The sequence below is a fragment of the Haliotis rubra genome, unplaced genomic scaffold (genome assembly GCF_003918875.1).
Source record: "Haliotis rubra isolate DU_JTF1 unplaced genomic scaffold, ASM391887v1 Scf28, whole genome shotgun sequence".
Classification (NCBI taxonomy): domain Eukaryota; kingdom Metazoa; phylum Mollusca; class Gastropoda; order Lepetellida; family Haliotidae; genus Haliotis; species Haliotis rubra.
Genome location: NW_025766891.1, coordinates 1,831,833 through 1,851,805, shown reverse-complemented (window position 1 = coordinate 1,851,805; position 19,973 = coordinate 1,831,833). Strand labels below are relative to the sequence as shown.

The following is a 19,973-nucleotide window of genomic DNA, read 5'->3' as shown; positions in this document are numbered from 1 at the left end:
GAAAATCAGCCATTGATGTACTGGACATTCTACCAAAATATGTATTGTGATCTCCAACTATTTCATATGTGGGTTATATCAAATGGTTAATCTCTAATACGTCAATCAGCCTTAGCGGTGCGGAACTGGCGTTAAACGTAACGCTAACAACGCAACGTCATCTACATGCAATCAGTACGTACGCTGGTCGACGAGGTAGTTGTATGCTGTCTCCATGACGGGTGAAGCCATAGCAAGGTCAAGGAAGTTGTTGATTTCAGCTTTGTCCGCAATGGACACGAGGTCCGAGGCGCCCCTAGTTGGGATGTAGTTGTCCCAGAGTTCCATGAGTGCCTTGTATATAGGTCTGCTTAATTTCGCAGTATTCACATGGCTGAACAAACTGCAACAGATTAAAGAACTTCTATGAACGACGTAGATGAATCTTATTTGGCGTCGATGTTGGCAACGCTATTTCTCACAGAAGCGCGAGTGAGAAACCCATCTCAGATGTCTGGTTGTGTGAGATCGAGTTACAGTAGTCTGTGATTGCTACATGGCGGTGACCTAAGGTCAGATTGTGACGGACTACTTTCTTGGAAGGAATTCTTCAAAAGTTATAGTCTGTTTGCAGTGAAAACGTACCGATGAATTTCACTTTAAACAGAAACGTAAATCGAATAAAGTGAAAATAAGATTGCGAATCCTCATAATTTTACCTTGCCAATTGAGCATTTAAATCTCAGAATTTTATTCAACTTAGGATAAAAGTTGTTTAACAAACGATCATGGTTTCAAACCGCTATTATTGGTTTGTATTACAAGGGGGTTAGTCGCCTGAATTGATTTCAGTGTTCGTAAGAGGCAGGCTCAAAGGAGGATCTGGTGGACCCGTTTGTAAATTTGGTTGATTGAGAGTCATGGTTTACATGCTCATGCTGTCAGTCACTGGATTGTGTGGTCTATCCCCGATCATTTACAGACCGCCGTCAATCAGCTTAAACACTGCGGCGTTAAGCAATAAACAGAGCTTATGTCTAGGATACAGACCGCGAGAGCAAACTATGCTAATTATGGGGAACAATTGATAATTGCTCTACTGGAATTCGTCGGGACAGTGGAACGGACGTTTTGCTGTCACGGTGTCATGGTGTTACGCCAACCGCAACGTACCCTGGACGTAGACACACACACTGAACCTAGGTTGTTCGAAGGAGAGGCTATTACGTATAGGTTTGAGTGACTCAACCAGCAATTTAAACCCCCTTTTTTAACCGAGCGAGTATTTGTCCACAAATTCCAATCACCGTTTTTTTCAATAAAATTAGTATTTTCCAACTATGTACAAATCGTTTTAGTTACGTGACGTGATGTCGTTTGATTTGAAAGATTGAGACCTCTTTGAAGCAACGAATCCATGCCTTAGCATTTCGGTACTGACACTTAAAGCTATTTTCGCTTTTGCGCTCAATATATCGAAGAAGTACGTTTTAGTCAATATGGCGTCAACTATCGCCAACGTACAAAAGCGGTCAGTGTGACCTGTCGAATTCCACGACATAATCCGTATTGTGTCCATCCTTTTATGGTCATCATGTTTTTTAATCTCTGGTCACAGAAATACAGGCCACGGCTAAGAATGTAGGTCAAAGGCTTGGTGTATCGGGATTGTTTTTTGTATTGTGTTTTGGTCACACACCATCAAGACCGCCACATTCGTAGCGTTGATAACAGTTAATTGATGGAACGGATGGTTGTTTCCAAACTGGGCGGGAAAGATGAAGTAGCCTAGTGGTTAAAGTGTTCGACCGTCATGCCGAAGGTCCGGGTTCGGTTCCCTATATGGGTACAATGTGCCTAAACCATTTCTTGTATCCCCTGTCATGATATCATAGAAATGTTGCGCCGTAAAACGCTCACTAAACTTAGAGTCTGTGTGTGGCTCTATGCATAAACATACCCGTGAAGGTCAAGGTTAGAATAATGATCTTCAGTAACCCATGCTTGTCGTAAGAGGCGACTAACGGGATCGGGTGGTCAGGCTCGCTGACCTGGTTGACACATGTCATCGGTTCCCATGCAGTTGCGCTGATCGATGCTCATGTTGTTGATCACTGGACTGTCTGGTCCAGACTCGATTATTAACAGACCGCCGCCACATAGCTGGAATATTGCTGAGTGCGGCGTAAAACTAAACTCACTAACTCACTATGCATAAACAGACGAAACCGTCGGCCATGGCGATTTAGCAAAACAAATCTTAATATACGTTCTTAGTAAACATTTCGTAAAACGGTTTTGCGTCAAAATAGCTGATTTTAAGAATCTCTCACAGTTCTGTATACCAAGGTTGAAGTATGTTCAAACAATACAGCATGTATAATGTCCACCTACTTATCCTTGGAGACATCGGTTGACTTCCCACTTGCTGCGTGACCTCCAAGGTTGATGGTGATGTCCGCCATGTCAAACTTATCAGGGTCAACCTGCCAGAGCACGTCAGCAATGTTGTTCTTCGTCACCGGAGTGTGGGGTCCAGGGGTGTTGGGTCCTGGGGTGTTCTGTCCCGGCGTGTGGGTTGTTACTGCAGGTGCCCCTGTGTGACTTGGAACAGGGGGTGCCTGTATCATAGCAACGGAAGAGTGGATGAATATTGTTTTATGTCGCGTTTAACGTTATCCAAGACAGTCGGTCCAATCATAGAAGCCAAAGCGTGTCTGAGTATGGTTTCATGTGGTATTTCACAATATCCCGAACCGTGAGTGAGTGAGTTTAGTTTTACGCCGCACTCAGCATTATTCCAGCTATATGCCGGCGGTCTGTAAATAATCTAGTCTGGACCAGACAATCCAGTGATCAACAACATGAGCATCGATCTACGCAATTGGGATACAATGACATGTGTCAACCAAGTCAGCGTGCCTGACCATCCGATCCCGTTAGTCGCCTGTTACGACAAGCACGGGTTAATGAAGATCAGTTCTAACCCGTATCTTCACGGGTCCCGGACAGTGGATCCAACCTGACTTAGTGCACGGATGAATGTATCACAGCAACAGAAGAGCGTCTGAATGTTGTTTTATACCGCCTTTTAAAAAATATCCCAGACATATCACGGCGTGGGTACTTGTCTTCATTCATAACGGGAATGCAACGTTGAAATGAAATTGGAGTTCATAGTTCTCTTTACATGCATAACAAACGGTACATTTCGCATATATGTATGGTGTTATATATATGCACACAATAAAGACGACAATCTGAAGATCCTTAGTCCAGATATAATAATTTATTTCTTCAATTTTTACCCGGTTTCCATTGTCAATGTGATCATCATGAGAAAATAGTGCGTCTTTAAAAATTGAACATTGTCTGAAGATCTGTGAAAAGCAACATTCCCCTTTTAGAGAATACCCATGTGTTTATCCCCCGATCTAAATTATGTGTCTTCCCCACGGCCTTGCCATTGTGTCTACCCGTCTGTCGTATCTATGTGTCTCCCTTGACCTGTCTACCTCTCGCGATAACCCATGTGTCTCTCTGTTGGCCTTACCCGTGTAAGTCCAAACTTTGCCCATGTGCTAACCCACCGATGTTACCTTTGTGTCTACACCGCCTCCGTGGTGTAGTGGTTATAGCGTCCGCCCGGAGAGCGGAAGGTCGCGGGTTCGATCCCCGACCGCGTCATACCAAAACACGTTAAAATATGGTACTTGTTGGTCCTTGCCTGGCGCTCGGCATTAATGGGTACAACAAGGACTGGTCGGCTGGGAGTCAGTATACTGTGTCTGAGTGGGGTATTCATGCTTCACTGCGGCATGGTATCTCAGTGGGCTAGCACTATAAAACCAGCTTCAGTCTGGGCTAGTACAAGCAGCCGCACACACACATACACACGCATGCACGTTGTCATATGAGCGAAATATTCTCAAGCACGACGATAAACCTAATTTCACCTCACCCACCTCACCTTTGTGTCTACAAGAGTAGTCGAAGTCGAGGCAGCAGTCGCCGTACTTGTGACAGATGTAGTTACACTGGCATCCACTTGCCTTGTCCAGTTGAGCGTAACAACGACCTGAACAGCTGTCGTCCGACACTGCCACAGAAAACAGAGACAATGCATGAAACGATTATCTAAAGTAAAACAAAATAAATTTCTTTATTCAGTTTAGAGGTAAATTTCAAAATTTGTTATTATTGTCTGTGTTACGATTCAATAGAGGATAGTGGTGTGGAAGTTAATGTATTATGAAACCCTTTCGGGCCAAGGTTTGTGTGGAATCGTACAGAACAGTCGGAATAATCCACTTCAGGTTTTGGACATAAAGTGGCATATTCCCATATTCCATCGAATTTAGCCTGTCACTCGTTCAACCTTTATATCCAGCCGAGGCTGATTTTGGTACAGCGATTCCTGTTGTTGATAGGTTATTTTTACTATTATTTACATTACCCCCAAAAACATCACTCGTTACGAGTAAGTGAGTGAGTTTGGTTTTACGTCGCACTCAGTAATATTCCAGCTACATGGCGGCGGTCTGTGTATAATCAAGTCTCGATCAGACCAGGGATCAGCATGAACATCGATCTACGCAACTGATTTAGTTCACGTGTCACCGCACGATTGCTGTGTACATTGATAAAGTATTTCTTGCAGCATGTGACGTCACCCAGTGTACAATGACGTCGTTCTTTGTGTCACAATTGTAAGAGCTCACAACGGGAAGCAGGTCTACCGAAATTTGATGACCAATTTAATCACACTCCAGCGCAGTGATGACTTAGCACAACATCACTCCCACGGGCTAATTTGCATATCACGTGACCGGACTTTTCTCTTGTTTGTAACCAAACGCGCATATTTGTAAATTAGAAATGACTGGGCTAACGGAAGCTTTTCGGTGCGCTCTTCTTAATGTTTACGCTGTCATATGGATTTTTTTCGACAACTGCGACAGTGAGGTTTATGACAATACAAATTTATACATCAAAGATGATGCGACGCTTGCGCTCCATTGAGCTTCGACGACAGCAGGGGCGGTGGGATAGTCTAGTGGTTAAAGCGTTGGCTCGTCACGCCGAAGACCCGGGTTCGAATCCCCACATGGGTACAATTTGTGAATCCATTTCTGGTGTTCCCCGCCGTGATATTGCTGGAAAATTGCTAAAAGCGGCGTAAAACCAAACTCAGTCAGTCAGTCAGTCGACGACAGCACGTGGAACCCCACAACCTATGTAAACAAAGGATTGCTACGCAACTCGAAATAGTGTCACACGTTTTAGGATAATTTCTCAGTGAAAGTAAAGTTTTAACCATTCTATCAAAGATGTTTAACTAGATGTGTAGATTCGTCAAAAATAAAAGCGTTAAAACATATGTACAATATATTGAATGGGCTGCGCACGATGTGACGAATCATTCCATCTCCCTGACCTCTGGCAGAGGAATTATGCTGACAGCATCCTATGTACAATTTAATATTTGACAATGTCGATTAACGTAAACCATGATATTTTAATATTAATAACTACCCGTGAAGATCCGGGTTAGAATATTGTTCTTCAGTAACCCATGCTTGTTGTAAGAGGCGACTAACGGGATCGGGTGGTCGCTGACTTGGTTGATATATGTCATCGGTTCCCAATTGCGCAGATCAATGCTCATGCTGTTGATCACTGGATTGACTGGTCTAGACTCGAGTATTTACAGACTGCCGCCATATAGATGGAATATTGCTAAGTGCGGCGTAAAACTAAACTCACTCACTCACTAACATTAATAACCAACAAGATAAGGCCATAGGTGTGATATCAAATTTATAAAAGGGGTATACAATCATTAATAACACACACGTATCTCTTAAATATTCACAAAGACTTTCATATTTTCAGAACCAACCCACATCCATGACCAAATTAGATGTTGGTTGTACTGTCAGAGTGTCATATGTAATTATACCCCTGGTAATATTGCTCCTGCTCTTACTCCCCGCATAAAAAGATTCCCGTATCCTGAAGTGCAATTGAGAGGGGTACCAGGCTATATATTAGGAGATGTAGACAGTGTGTATTCAGTTGTACGATAAGTACATGTAGATTTAAATTGAATTTGGAACCGAAAAGTTCTAACAATTCTAACACAAATACATATGCTTGTGATGGAACACGTCGTGTTTTCATAACGAATTAAACAACAAACGTCTTTGAGAGGCATTTTAGAAGTTGGGTGATACGATATTGCACAAACTTTATTTCGTGACAATGATACAAGAATCTGGATCGAAACGTCGAATTCACGTAATTACAGAAGTTGTTGTCCATAAAGTTTGTTCAATATTAAACAACAAACAGGTGGAAACAAATTGTCCAAGCCATTGCTGAATAAATCAGGTGATGTGAACATAACACCAGTTGTTCTACAAGCATCAGTACGGCAGAACCAATTTCTGCCATGTCTCAAAGCGAGATCACCAGAGGTGCTATCTCAAGTCGGCATGTCCACCTAGTTTTTTTAGGCCAAAGAAGTTGACCGCACCTCTGATTGTTGGACTTGATGGCCTGTGATCAGATAAGGTGCTCATGACGAAGTTTCTTTTCTCACCTGTACCACGAAGTGACAGATTATGATCCCAACGAGAGACCTTGTCCGAAACAAAGGATAGGCCTTGCAAACAAAGCCGTTCAAAACAAAGTTTTCCTTTCTCGGATATAATCATTTTATGCTGAACATTTTGCACCAGAGCAAGATTTGTTCCGTTTAATAATTTTTATCAAGTCAAGGTCGGTAGGGTGAAAAATTATATCTGTTAAAATTCCATTTTTCTTTCGATTTATCAATAGCTTAGGTAGATATCTAGTCAAGTCAAGTCAAGTATTTTTATTCCGTATGTAGGCCACAGGCCAATATACAACATACATACATTTGTTTACAAATTTAGATACACTTTAAAGGGCATACATATCAATAATACACGTGTTATTTGTTCAAATAGATTTCTTGTCAGTATAAATATAATATTTACTATAAACATATATACACACCTTTATAAACATTTAAAATGGAAAGATGTGTGGTTTAAAGAAAATTTATTGGAGTTTGATTGCTCTGATTTTATAAACATGAAAGATATATTTACATAAATTTCTTAAAAGTGTTTCATTATTTGTTGATAACAGGGACTTAAATTTATAGTAGTTTGGTTGTTTCTGATATACAACCTACGTGGGCGGGTGAAAGAAACCAGATTTGAGATCCCTCCTTTCGACTGCGGCGACTAGTCATAATGCGATGACTTTTGAAATTTTAAAAATACAATAATGGTTAATAATAATAGTATTGTAATTATGTAGCAATATTGCTTGTGACAGCACATGGTTGTTATTTTCACATTTCCCTCTTGTGGAATAAAATGTTTCTTATTTAAAATATAATCTGTTCCACAAAGGGTGTGTGTCCAGACATCGGTGGGAGATAGACAGCTAACCGTATAGCAAGGTCACAGCTTTAAGGGGCGGAGAGGTAGTCTAGTGGTTCAAGCATTCCCTCGTCACTCCGAAGATCCGGGTTCGATTCCCCACATGGGTACAATGTGAGAAGCCTATTTCCTGTGTCCTCCGCCGTGATATTGCTGGAATATTGCTAAAAGCGGCGTAAAACAAAATCCACTCACTCATTCAACTGAAGAGATTTTTCTTTTGCCATGTGAACTGGCCATCAAGTTTAAAACCCATGTGTCTCTTTGCCAACTTGGGGCGGTGGGGTAGCCTAGTGGTTAAAGCGTTCGCTCGTCACGCCGAAGACCCGAGTTCGATTCCCCACATGGGTACAATGTGTGAAACCCATTTCTGGAGTCACCCGCTGTGATATTGCTGGAATATTGCTGAAAGCGGCGTAAACTTAAATTCACTCACTCACTCTTTGCCAACTTAGTTTGTTACGATATGCATCAGACAGCTGACGATTAATCTAATTGCAACAAGAAATATGTCCCCGTTGCAACGCATTTGTTGCCCAGTCTGGTGACGACTTGAAATGATAAAGTAAACAGACACACTGTCCTTACTCCTATTAACGAACTGCACAATTTTAACGTATGACGGTTGTTTGTGTGGCGAAGACATCATTTATGAACATATAATGTCAGTTTTGGTCGACATCTAAAAGTTCGCCAAAGCAGTTTCTAGTTGGGCTATTACCATCAAATGTGCCATATGTTTCTGAAACTAACACATTAAGCATTCTCATGTACATAATACTATACGGCCACAAGACTGATCTAACATTTCTTTCGATATGGCTGGTCTGGATTATTATGATTAGTGAACGTTCAGAGTACTGCAATTTTAAAGTATGTGCGCAACGAAAGCATTTATTGAAAAAGTCACTTCCAGACGTTTACACACATAGACTATGAAGTGAGTAGCTCAGAGATTCACATTTCTAAAAATGTTGTATGCGTAGTGGCTTGTGAAGTACTGAAGTCAAGTAAAAAGGAACAGTTTCAAACATTTTTACTGAAAGTTAACAACAGATATCAGAAGATGACGACAAACTCTTAAATGGCTAAATCTGAGTCTATTAACGTGTGCTTTCAAGTTTGAGTCAGAAGTATGTATATGTATATATTTATATATACACACACACACACACACATATATATATATATTATACACATATATATATATATATATATTTATATATCATATATATTTATCCAGTAAATCGAATCATGATCAGAATATATGTGCGTTATTTGATATCAAGTGAAATATTCGACGTATTTACTAATTACCACGTAAACAGTTCGACATCCAGAAGATCGAAAGAAGTTTCCATTTTGATAGCTCTCATATCTTTCATATCTATATGACATTAACACATGAAAGATGTTCATGTGCATACAACGCAGGCATCAAAGTACGGGCGGATGTATAATTTCCTTTGATATTAGCTTAAAAATTAAATGTCAAATGGCATATAAAGACAATGCCAAGTTCAAAAGAATGCTTAATGAAATACTCATGCAATTACATTTATTAACAAAAATTAAAATTCTTTGATTCATATCAGATATATTTTGCGAAACAACCCAACGACCTTCTAGAACTATTTGTAGGAACAAAATGCAATGCTCTTAACTGAAGATACCAAGGAGAACAAGAGCAATTGACAAGGATGAGGATTCAGCCACTTACAGATGAATGCAGCAGTGATGTGTAGCCCAAGTAGGGAGGAGACAATGATGGTCAATACGTTCATGGCGCTGGCTTCGTGAAGACTGACCCAAAGTCTTAGGAGCCCGCCTTCTTATCTTGCTCCGTACATTAACAGTACATATATTTGTATAACGTTCGATAACGAACCAGCAAGAATGGAATCACGAAGCTCTCATACGTGTAGCCATTGACACGTGGTCAGATGCGTGTAAAAAACGATTTACGACTCCGTGCAAAATTGCAGTACGTCCCACCCCTAAGATATTCTGGAAGATGGATCGAACACGACCCGTGCAGATCCGGGTTAGAATTGATCTTCAGTGACCCATGCTTGTCGTAAGAGGCGACTAACGGTGGTCAGACTCGCTGATTTGGTTGACACATGTCATCGTACCCCCAGTAGCGTAGATCGATGTTTATCCTGTTGGTCACTGGATTGTCTGGTCCAGACTCGATTATTTACAGACCGCCGCAATATAGCTGGAATATTGCTGAGTGCGGAGTAAAACGTAACTCACTCACTCAGTAAACGGCATATAGGAAGTCGGTTCACAAATTCTGCGATGCTTTTGTCAAGTGGGCAGGGGCAGGTTCCGATCCCCTTTTTGCGAACGCGTGGTGTCATCACAATTTGATGTTTGTTCAGAAACACATGCTGCATGTGATTTAGACGGAATCTTTTAGGAATGTTAGGAGTTTTGTCGCTTCTATTCTAGGTTCCAAGCGTAGAGAGTGTGCGCGTGTGCCACCACAACATAGGGGTGTATGGTTTTATGCTTAGACTGACTGACTGAGTTTAGTTTTACGCCGCTTTTAGCAATATTCCAGCAATATCACGGAGGGGGACACCAGAAATGGGCTAAACACATTGTACCCATGTGGGGAATCGAACCCGGGTCTTCGGCGTGACGAGCCAACGCTTTAACCACTAGGCTACCCCACCGCCCTTTATGCTTAGAGGCCAGGCCACAAATCAGTTGAAGTTAAGCAGAATTGGTCACGGAGAGTCGATGGATGGGTGACCGGGTTTGGCAGCTTGACCTGTGAAAGTCCATATGACTTCAGTCCTGCCCAACAACGAAGCACATGTGACACATGTGGCCCCACCTTATTCAAGGGGGTTTGTTCAAAATCGCCTCTGTTCTACCAGCAGTGAATGGGATAAGATGGTCACATGACTGTTACCTTCCAGCGCCTCAAAGGCAGCTTGGGTTAACTTGGTAATAAATGTTGGGTATAACTTGTACGCAACTCTTGTATTTATATAAATGTCATCACATCCTTCTGTTTACGTCAGGACGTCATGTGTGTAGGTAGTGTCACGTGATCTTTGGTGCGACTGGTTTCACTACTTGCCACCGTCTCCTGATAGGATACTGTTGTGTGGTGCCGGATAACAAACCAATCGTCACTTTGTACACAAATTGTGTGAGTGACGGCTGCTATCGGTAGGGCAAGACGCTCTAACCGTTTACCTGAACATCTGGTTGTCAAACTGTTCATTGCAGCCTTGCCCTTGACGCCTGATAGAGTCTGCTTTGACGGATAATTATGGCACACCCACTCACTCACCCACATACAGACGTACACACACTTAAACACTTACACTCACATACATACACAGAATAAAACGCTCACATTTACACTAACACCCACGCACACACTCATATACATGTACACACTAACACACAGAGACACACCTACACTAACTCTCACACACACACGCGTGGACATTCACACCCATACTAACTAACTCACACCCACACACTCGCACATACACGCTCACATATACACCCACAACCACCCCCTATCCCCTCAACCACCTGACCCCAACACACACACGCATGCATGCACGCACGCGCGCGCGCAAACACGCACAGACCCCTATATCCCGTGATTATTCGCTGAGAAGTCCAGCAAACCACTGGATGTGGTGGTTCAAACTGGGTATTGCCTCAGAAATGTCACCATATGTTCGACTATAGTTGAATTCGTAACACGGGTACGTCACCTAGTGATGCAACCATTATGAACCATTTTCAACCACCGGCTGCCATGGTCAACCATTTTCAACCACCGGCTGCCATGGTCAACCATTTTCAACCACCGGCTGCAATGGTCAACCATTTTCAACCACCGGCTGCCATGGTCAACCATTTTCAACCACCGGCTGCCATGGTCAACCATTTTCAACCACCGGCTGCCATGGTCAACCATCTTCAACCACCAGCTGCCATGGTCAACCATTTTCAACCACCAGCTGCCATGGTCAACCATTCTTAACCACCAGCTGCCATGGTCAACCATTTTCCACCGGCTGCCATGGTCAACCATTTTCAACCACCAGCTTCCATGGTCAACCATTTTCAACCACCAGCTGCCATGGTCAACCATTTTCAACCACCGGCTGCCATGGTCAACCATTTTCAACCACCGGCTGCAATGGTCAACCATTTTCAACCACCGGCTGCCATGGTCAACCATTTTCAACCACCGGCTGCCATGGTCAACCATTTTCAACCACCGGCTGCCATGGTCAACCATCTTCAACCACCAGCTGCCATGGTCAACCATTTTCAACCACCAGCTGCCATGGTCAACCATTCTTAACCACCAGCTGCCATGGTCAACCATTTTCCACCGGCTGCCATGGTCAACCATTTTCAACCACCAGCTTCCATGGTCAACCATTTTCAACCACCAGCTGCCATGGTCAACCATTTTTAACCACCGGCTGCCATGGTCAACCATTTTCAACCACCAGCTTCCATGGTCAACCATTTTTAACCACCAGCTGCCATGGTCAACCATTTTTAACCACCGGCTGCCATGGTCAACCATTTTCAACCACCAGCTTCCATGGTCAACCATTTTCAACCACCAGCTGCCATGGTCAACCATTTTCAACCCCATATCAGTTAGCTTACTACTGCAAACATTGTCAGCCATTGTATCTCTTTTTGTCCTCATTTACCATTGTCAACTATTATCTAACCAACTCATTGCCTTTCTCAGCTTACATAATCCACCGTTATCACGCAGTAACTAACGTAGCGAACCTTTATTATAAACCTATGGCCAATGTTGTCTATTGTTCTTGCAGTTGCTTCGCATTATGGAATAACCTCAGTAGAGGTTTTACGATTGCAGGAGGTTTTACAATGTCACGCTACGCGTTCGGCTTCAAATGAAATTTAGAGACTATCAATTCGGTCTAACATTCATCTAATTTCAAAACACAGTACGTTTATCTCCTAAACATCTCATTATTGAAAACTTTCAATATTTAGTGGCCATAACTGGTTTCGAACCAGCAACCCATCGCTCTCTGGCTTGACGGTTTTATCCACTACGCAAGAAGGATCGCTGTGAGGAATGAAATTGTTTGTCAGTATGAACCATGTGTTTCTCACAAGACAGGTACTGCGGGCAGCGCACGTGCAGGACACGGGTAGCGCGTGCAGAGCACGAGCATTGTGCGTGCGGGGCATGGTGTTGGCTGCCAGTCGCATCCCAGTTGACACCGGCTGTTCCATCATTTGCGGGCTGTTCCGTCAATGTTGTTCTACTCAGTACATGCACAAATTGAAAATAATACATATGTAATTTTTGTTGTCTTAGACGGTTTATAAGTTTGATAAAAGACTCCCCCTCGGTTTTGGTTGAGAATGTAAAACTTCAGTGTCAGGAAATCCGCTGGAAATTCCTTCCGCTGAGGTTTTACATTCTCAACCAAAACCTCGGAGTCGTCTTTTATCCTACGCTTAACCCTGATCAACTCTAGTTCTTATCTAGCCGAATCAACCATTATACCCAACCTGTGACAAACCATATAAAACCTTGCCAACTATTCAGTTCTTGTGCACTTCTGTTAACCGTTATCTAGCCCAGTCAACCATCATCAGCTCTTATCTACTCAACCGAACCATTGTGTCATATCTTACCAAGTCACCCATTTATATATCCCAGCAAACTATTTCCTTGTCTTTTCAAACCTGTCAACCATTCATTCAATCCTAGTCAACCATTGACAGTCCATATCCAACTTTGTCAACCATAGCTTACCTTTATGAAGCCAGTCAACCATTCGCAAGTTTTAACTGAGCAGCGTAGATTCCGAAACAGTGCACAAAAATAACATTTCAAATAGTACGTTTTAGACTGTTTGTTATTTCCCATGTGGGGCGGTGGGGTAGCCTAGTGGTTAAAGCGTCAGGCCGAAGACCCGGGTTCGATTCCCCACATGGGTACAATGTGAGAAGCCGATTTCTGGTGTCCCCCGCCGTGATGTTGCTGGAATATTGCTAAAAGCGCCGTAAAACCATACTCACTCACTATTTCTCCCACTTTCACTGAGTTCACATAAAATATCATGTCATATAACGATTGAATCATAAAGTATGGTAAAGCCAGATGGCAACAAGTCAGTTGTGTATCGCCGATAACGTATCTGAGAACAGGTGTTACAGGAGACTCAAACAAACGCCAGGCGTTTCGGAATCCTTTGGTCGATGTTCGAATATTGCTAAAAGCAGCGTAATACCATACTCACTCACTATTTCCAACGCTTTTCACAGTTCACATAAATATCATGTCATATAACGGTTGAATAATGAAATACGGTAAAGCCAGAGATCCAATAACGTGATGGTGCCTGACAAGGCAGGTCGTGAGATAGGAAAGACAAAATATAAATATATTTTCGACACGATGTATCCACGCACCTAATGTTTTCTTTCAACATATTACATTAAACAGGTAGATTAGAATGCAGATATCACGCCAGCATTCCATATGAAGCTCTTAGATATTCCCATGGCTAAGGCTGCAAAGGTGTGTATAAAATCATGGTGATATTAAGCTTGTAATATTTTTCGGGACATACTTTTGGTAAGTGGAGTCTAACTTGAAACATAGTATCCATCTGTTGTATAGTAATTTACCAGTGAAGGTCCGGGTTAGAATTGATCTTCAGTAACCCATGCTTGTCATAAGAGGCGTCTAACGGGATCGGATGGTCAGCCTCGCTGACTTGGTTTGCACATGTCATCGCATACCAAATGCGTAGATCGTAGCCCATGCTGTTGATCACTGGATTGTCTGGTCCAGACTCGCTTATTTACGGAACGTCGGGGACCGCCTCCGTGGTGTAGTGGTTAGAGCGTCCGCCCGGAGAGCGGAAGGTCGCGGGTTCGATCCCCGACCGCGTCATACCAAAAGACGTTAAATTATGGTACTTGTTGGTCCCTGCCTGACGCTCGGCATTAATGGGTACAACAAGGACTGGTCGACTCGGAGTCAGTATAATGTGTCTGAGTGGGGTACTCATGCTTAACTGCGGCATGGTATCTCAGTGGGCTAGCACTATAAAACCAGCTTCAGTTCTGGCTAGTACAAGCAGCCGCACATACACATACATCCGCATGCACGTAGTCATATGAGCGAAATATTCTCAAGCACGACGTTAAACCCAATTTCACCTCCCATCACAGAACGCCGCCATATAGCTAGAATATTGCTGAGTGTGGCGTAAATTTGTTAATACTTCCACAAGTATCGTACATGCCATCAAAGGTATTTGAAACAAAATCTAGTTTCTGGCCACATCCTTTGATCTTTATTGAAACATTACAGAGAAGGATACGCCTCGGTAACCACTATGCCTTGTCTGTGAGTCACGACACTGAACGGGGTGCTGTCGATCTTATAACTACAGGTGCCAGTAGAGTTGCTGAGGGCACAGATGGTGCTCAAGTTGATGTCAAATATAGGGCTGCTGCCGAGGAAGAAGCTGGTGGCTGCTGAGATGGTGTTACTTGGCACCGTGAACACTGCTTCCACCAGGAACTGGAATATAGAAGAATATATATTGAAATGTTCCTTTTCGGCACAGTAAACACTGCCTTAACCAGGAACTGGAATATAGAAGAATATATATTGAAATGTTCCTTTTCGGCACAGTAAACACTGCTTCCACCAGGAACTGGAATATAGAAGAATATATATTGAAATGTTCCTTTTCGGCACAGTAAACACTGCCTTAACCAGGAATTGGAATATAGAAGAAGAGATATTGAAATGTTCCTTTTCGGCACAGTAAACACTGCCTTAACCAGGAATTGGAATATAGAAGAAGAGATATAGAAATGTTCCTTTTCGGCACAGTAAACACTGCCTTAACCAGGAATTGGAATATAGAAGAAGAGATATTGAAATGTTCTTTTTCGGCACAGTAAACACTGCCTTAACCAGGAATTGGAATATAGAAGAAGAGATATTGAAATGTTCCTTTTCGGCACAGTAAACACTGCCTTAACCAGGAACTGGAATATAGAAGAAGAGATATTGAAATGTTCCTTTTTCGACACAGTAAACACTGCCTTAACCAGGAATTGGAATATAGAACAATAGATATTGAAATGTTCCTTTTTCGACACAGTAAACACTGCCTTAACCAGGAACTAGAACATAGAAGAATATATATTGAAATGGTCTTACAGCACAGTAAACATTGCCTTAACCAGGAATTGAAATATAGAACAATACATGATTTGTGTATTGTTGGTTATGGGCAGATTCAACACTTGGAATGTTAGTACTAGATGCAGTGAAGACAGCTTCAACTAGGAACTGGAATACAGAAGTAAAGATGTTGTAATGTTCTTACTGGGCACTTTATAACCCTGCCTTAACGGGAACTGGAATACAGAAATCATACGTTTGTGGTTTGTTGTTTATGGGCAAAGTCAACACTGCGTCAAATGCAACATTCAAAACAAATCCCAGAATATTATTTCCGGTTACGGGGCGGTGGGGTAGCCTAATGGTTAAAGCGTTGGCTCGTCACGCCGAAGACCCGGGTTCGAATCCCCACATGGGTACAATGTGTGAAGCCCATTTCTGGTGTTCCCCGCCGTGATGTTGCTGGAATATTGCTAAAAGCGGCGTAAAACCAAACTCAGTCAGTCAGTATTTCCGCAGCTTCAACTAGGATCTGGAATAACCCCCCAAAATATTTGTATGGATATTGAGACTGGTCACTGTACAGCTCTAACTAGGATCTTTGAGCTCTTCATATAATACTGAACCTTTATCAAAGGAATACACTCATCCAATTTCTTAAGTGGGTATAAGAGGAAACCAAATACCAGGCGCGTGGCAAGCGAGTGCTTTCGTGCAAGCCGGATAGGTTGGAAAGCTTTATATTTAAATAGTATAGAAGCCCAACCTACGTCGGTTTTCTTGGTGTATCCCCTGTAACTGATTCTGCCGGCTTTTTCTTCAAGATAGAATCGAACCCAGTTGTGAGGCCCAATGAGACTGGATCCTCCCTCTTTGCTTAACATCATCATTTGAAAGCCGGTGATGTTAGACGTTGATCCGCTGCTCGTGTAGGGCTTAAACCAGAGCTGGGTTAGAGTGCGGCGGTAATCTGACAAGTTGCCGCTAAAATAATCTGAAAAGGAAAAGTTAGTTTAAAACCATGACTTAGACTGCGGTTTTTCAAACTGTAAAGGTATGTTTGACCAGATCAAGTAAAATTACGTATAGTTAAGTTAAGTTATGAGTCAGATTTTATGCCGCTTTTAGCAATGTTTCAGCAGTGGGGGGACCTCTGAAAAGGGTTTCATACAAGTCAGCTGTGTATCGTCGATAAAGTATCTGAGAACAGGTGTTACAGAAGACTCAAACAAATGCCAGGGGTTTCAGAATTCTATGATCGAGGGGTTGAATCTCGGTTCGCTGACTTTGTCAGCACACGATCCGTACAGTGGGGTGTCGAAATAATGGTAAAACAGAAAGTCTGGCATTGTTTTAGACCTTTCCTCCCACATCAAGCTGACACACTGTGAGGTAACTGAAATACTGTTGAAACTTGCCTGCGATCTTTATCTGAGAGACACAAAAACGTTCAAGAGGTCACCGCGCTTGATGTACGGTTTAATGAGTGAGTTTAGTTTTACGCCGCACTCCAGCTATATGGCGGCGGTTTGTAATAACCGAGTCTGGACCAGACAATCCAGTGATCAACAGCATGAACATCGATCTACGCAATTAGGAACCGATGACATGTTTCAACCAAGTCAGCTAGCCTGACCACCCGATCCCGTTAGTCGCCTCTTACGCCAAGCATGGGTTACTGAAGATCAATTCTAACCCGGATCTTCACGGGTCTGTACGGTTTAAGGCGTCGAACACCGCAATGACGAATTGCGTTTCATAGCGGAGCCAGGATCCGCTAACAGTGAGGTTCAATATTCCAGTTCCACTTATATTATGATTTCTGGTTCTTAAGTGCGGTCCAGCTATTCAGAAAATATGTAATCTGCGTGAATTTGAATTTTCCTCCTTCATTAACCGGGAGGTCTTCATTTAACCGACACTGGGCAGACATGGTTAACTATGATTAGCCCTCTTTATGGTAGCTGAACCCACACATCAGTCGGTTTCATGGTATCATTATGTATTGTTGCATAAGAAACCGAAACATTTTTTATGTAAAACATTTTTTGTGGAACTTACTGTTTTCAAGGAGATGTGCATGCGCTGCTCGTGTCACCTCCGACGTAAACAACGAATCTAAAAAGGCATCCACAAGAGATTGGTCAGCTGGAACCCCGGGGTTTGTTTGACCAACTGGAGGGTCATAGCTGTTTATAAGAGCGATGAACGTCTTGTATGTAGGATGCGTAAAACGGCTCTCATTCACTTTGGTAAATAATCTGAAAAAATATCATTATCGTTAAAATTGTCTGTATTATGTTTCCTTAATGATTTATACAGCATATCAAAAGGAACACATCCAAGGTGTTGCGTCTCGGCCCTAAACAGTTATTACGAAATGGGAAGAGATTGTTATAAGGCAGTAGATTTTTGATAGTGTGTCTACTTTGACGTCGCTTTCAGTAGGAGCTCAGCTTGCTGGAGGAACACCGGAAGTAATGCAGGTCTCAGACAAACGTAGATAATTTTCTGGGTTTCATCTTTTTTTATTATTTGGTACATGTTTCAGCTTGTTCTAGCCCCATCATCAGGTCAACTAAGAACAGTAACTAAATGTTGGAATGGGACAGAGTTACTGTTCTTTAGTTCTACCTGATGATGGGGTCAGAACAAGCCCTGAAACGTTGTACCAAATAATAAAAAGATGAAAGCCAGAAAATTCTTTATGTTCATCAAATAGCATCTTCTAAAATGACACTCAAGCATCTAGGTCTCAGACGATTACCACTTCGGCTTGGCTTTCAGAAACAGAAGCCCTGAGCTGGTTGATTCTAGGACTCAAACATAGGTTCTTGCACGGCTCCTCTTCGAACTCAACGCTTTTAGCTCACTCACTCACCGCCTAGCTGCAGTGCAAACGCGACTTTCAAACTGAAGTGTTTGGGATACCAAGTGAAATTATACCGAGGGGCGATGCGGTAGTCCTTTGGTTAAGGTTGTCACGCCATATACAAATTGAATCCGAATTCTCACTCATTCTGAGGTAACTGAGTTCAATGTCAGGTGTGCTACCTTGCAAGACACGCCTCAGACTACTACATCAATGTTCTTAGTTTATCGTTTTGTTTGTTTATTGTTTAACGTCATAATCGGCATAATTCCAGTTGGACCAGACAATTCAGTGATTGACATCATGAGCATCGATCTACGCAATTGTGATACGATGACATTCATCAACCAGATCAGTGAGCCTGTCCATCTGCGGCCATAAGTCGCCTCTTGTCACAAGCGTGGGTTGTTGAGAACCAGTTCCCGGTTCTTCATGGAATTCAATCATTCAAGTGTTCGTACTAATGTCAAGTCAAAGATGTTTATTGTACAAAAGGCCTCCGGCCCATATACATTGGAGTTATACATATACATTATACATATGGTGCAATAAGTAGTAATTAGTGATCCAAACAGAAAATCATGATACAGGCAGTAAATTATGTACAAGTAGTGAAATACGATGGACCTACAACACTTTTTATCAGATTGTTACGTTTAATAAGAGCATAATTGATATAGTACGGCAGCTTTATTATTACATGCTGGTCAGTTGATGAAAGAAGTAGTTTAAATGCTAATGTAGGCGGCTTACATAGATAATATTCAGCTATATTTCGTACGCAAATCTTTATACAAAGGACATACAAGTAAACAATGGATTTCATTTTCCACATCTATATTACACATTGGGCACATTCTCTTGCATCGTTTAGTATAAAAACGTCTTCCTTCGTTTACCATTATGTTGATCAAACCTAACCTAAAACGTATAAATGGATATCTTAATTTCTTTGATGTTAAAAACGACTTCTTTCTTCAACATGCTGTGCAAACTACCAGTTTGTTGAATATTACAACAAAAACCACTCACGGTTGTGCTGGTTGGCTAAAACTGTCGTTTACGGCCATACTGGATCCGTAGTTGACTGTGATTTCGTCAGCTTCAAATCTGTGCACATCAATCTTCCACAACTTGTCTGCTATCAGAGCTGATGTAGAACAGGAAGACATTGCACTTCGAACGGCCGTACTGTGTTATTTTAGTAACACCATAGATTACCTCGTATTATTATAGTGACGTCATACAGATGGAATTTTGTCATGATAATGACATCATACAAACAGTATAGAATGTGTCATAGAAATAACATCATACAGATAATAATATTAATATGGCCACTAGCATAGCGCTGAACGCCACGCCCCAGGGACATGATCTAAGCACATACAACATAATGGACATTATTACGGATAACCCAAGCTGCCTGTTAGGCGCTAGA

The 19,973-nt window shown here is 42.1% G+C and overlaps 1 protein-coding gene across 1 annotated transcript in view; it reads right to left on the bottom strand.

Annotated features, from left to right (window-relative positions):
• LOC124281179 overlaps nt 1-19,973 on the bottom strand; it is a 29,448-nt gene that overhangs the window by 2,604 nt on the left and 6,871 nt on the right. The window contains exons 4-11 of the mRNA XM_046717209.1: nt 19,565-19,682; nt 17,722-17,921; nt 16,431-16,654; nt 14,831-15,045; nt 9,178-9,229; nt 3,950-4,078; nt 2,374-2,600; nt 183-382 (exon numbers count right to left, since the gene is read on the bottom strand). Of these exons, the coding sequence (XP_046573165.1) occupies nt 183-382; nt 2,374-2,600; nt 3,950-4,078; nt 9,178-9,229; nt 14,831-15,045; nt 16,431-16,654; nt 17,722-17,921; nt 19,565-19,682 (1,365 nt within the window). The remainder of the gene's footprint in view (nt 1-182; nt 383-2,373; nt 2,601-3,949; nt 4,079-9,177; nt 9,230-14,830; nt 15,046-16,430; nt 16,655-17,721; nt 17,922-19,564; nt 19,683-19,973) is intronic.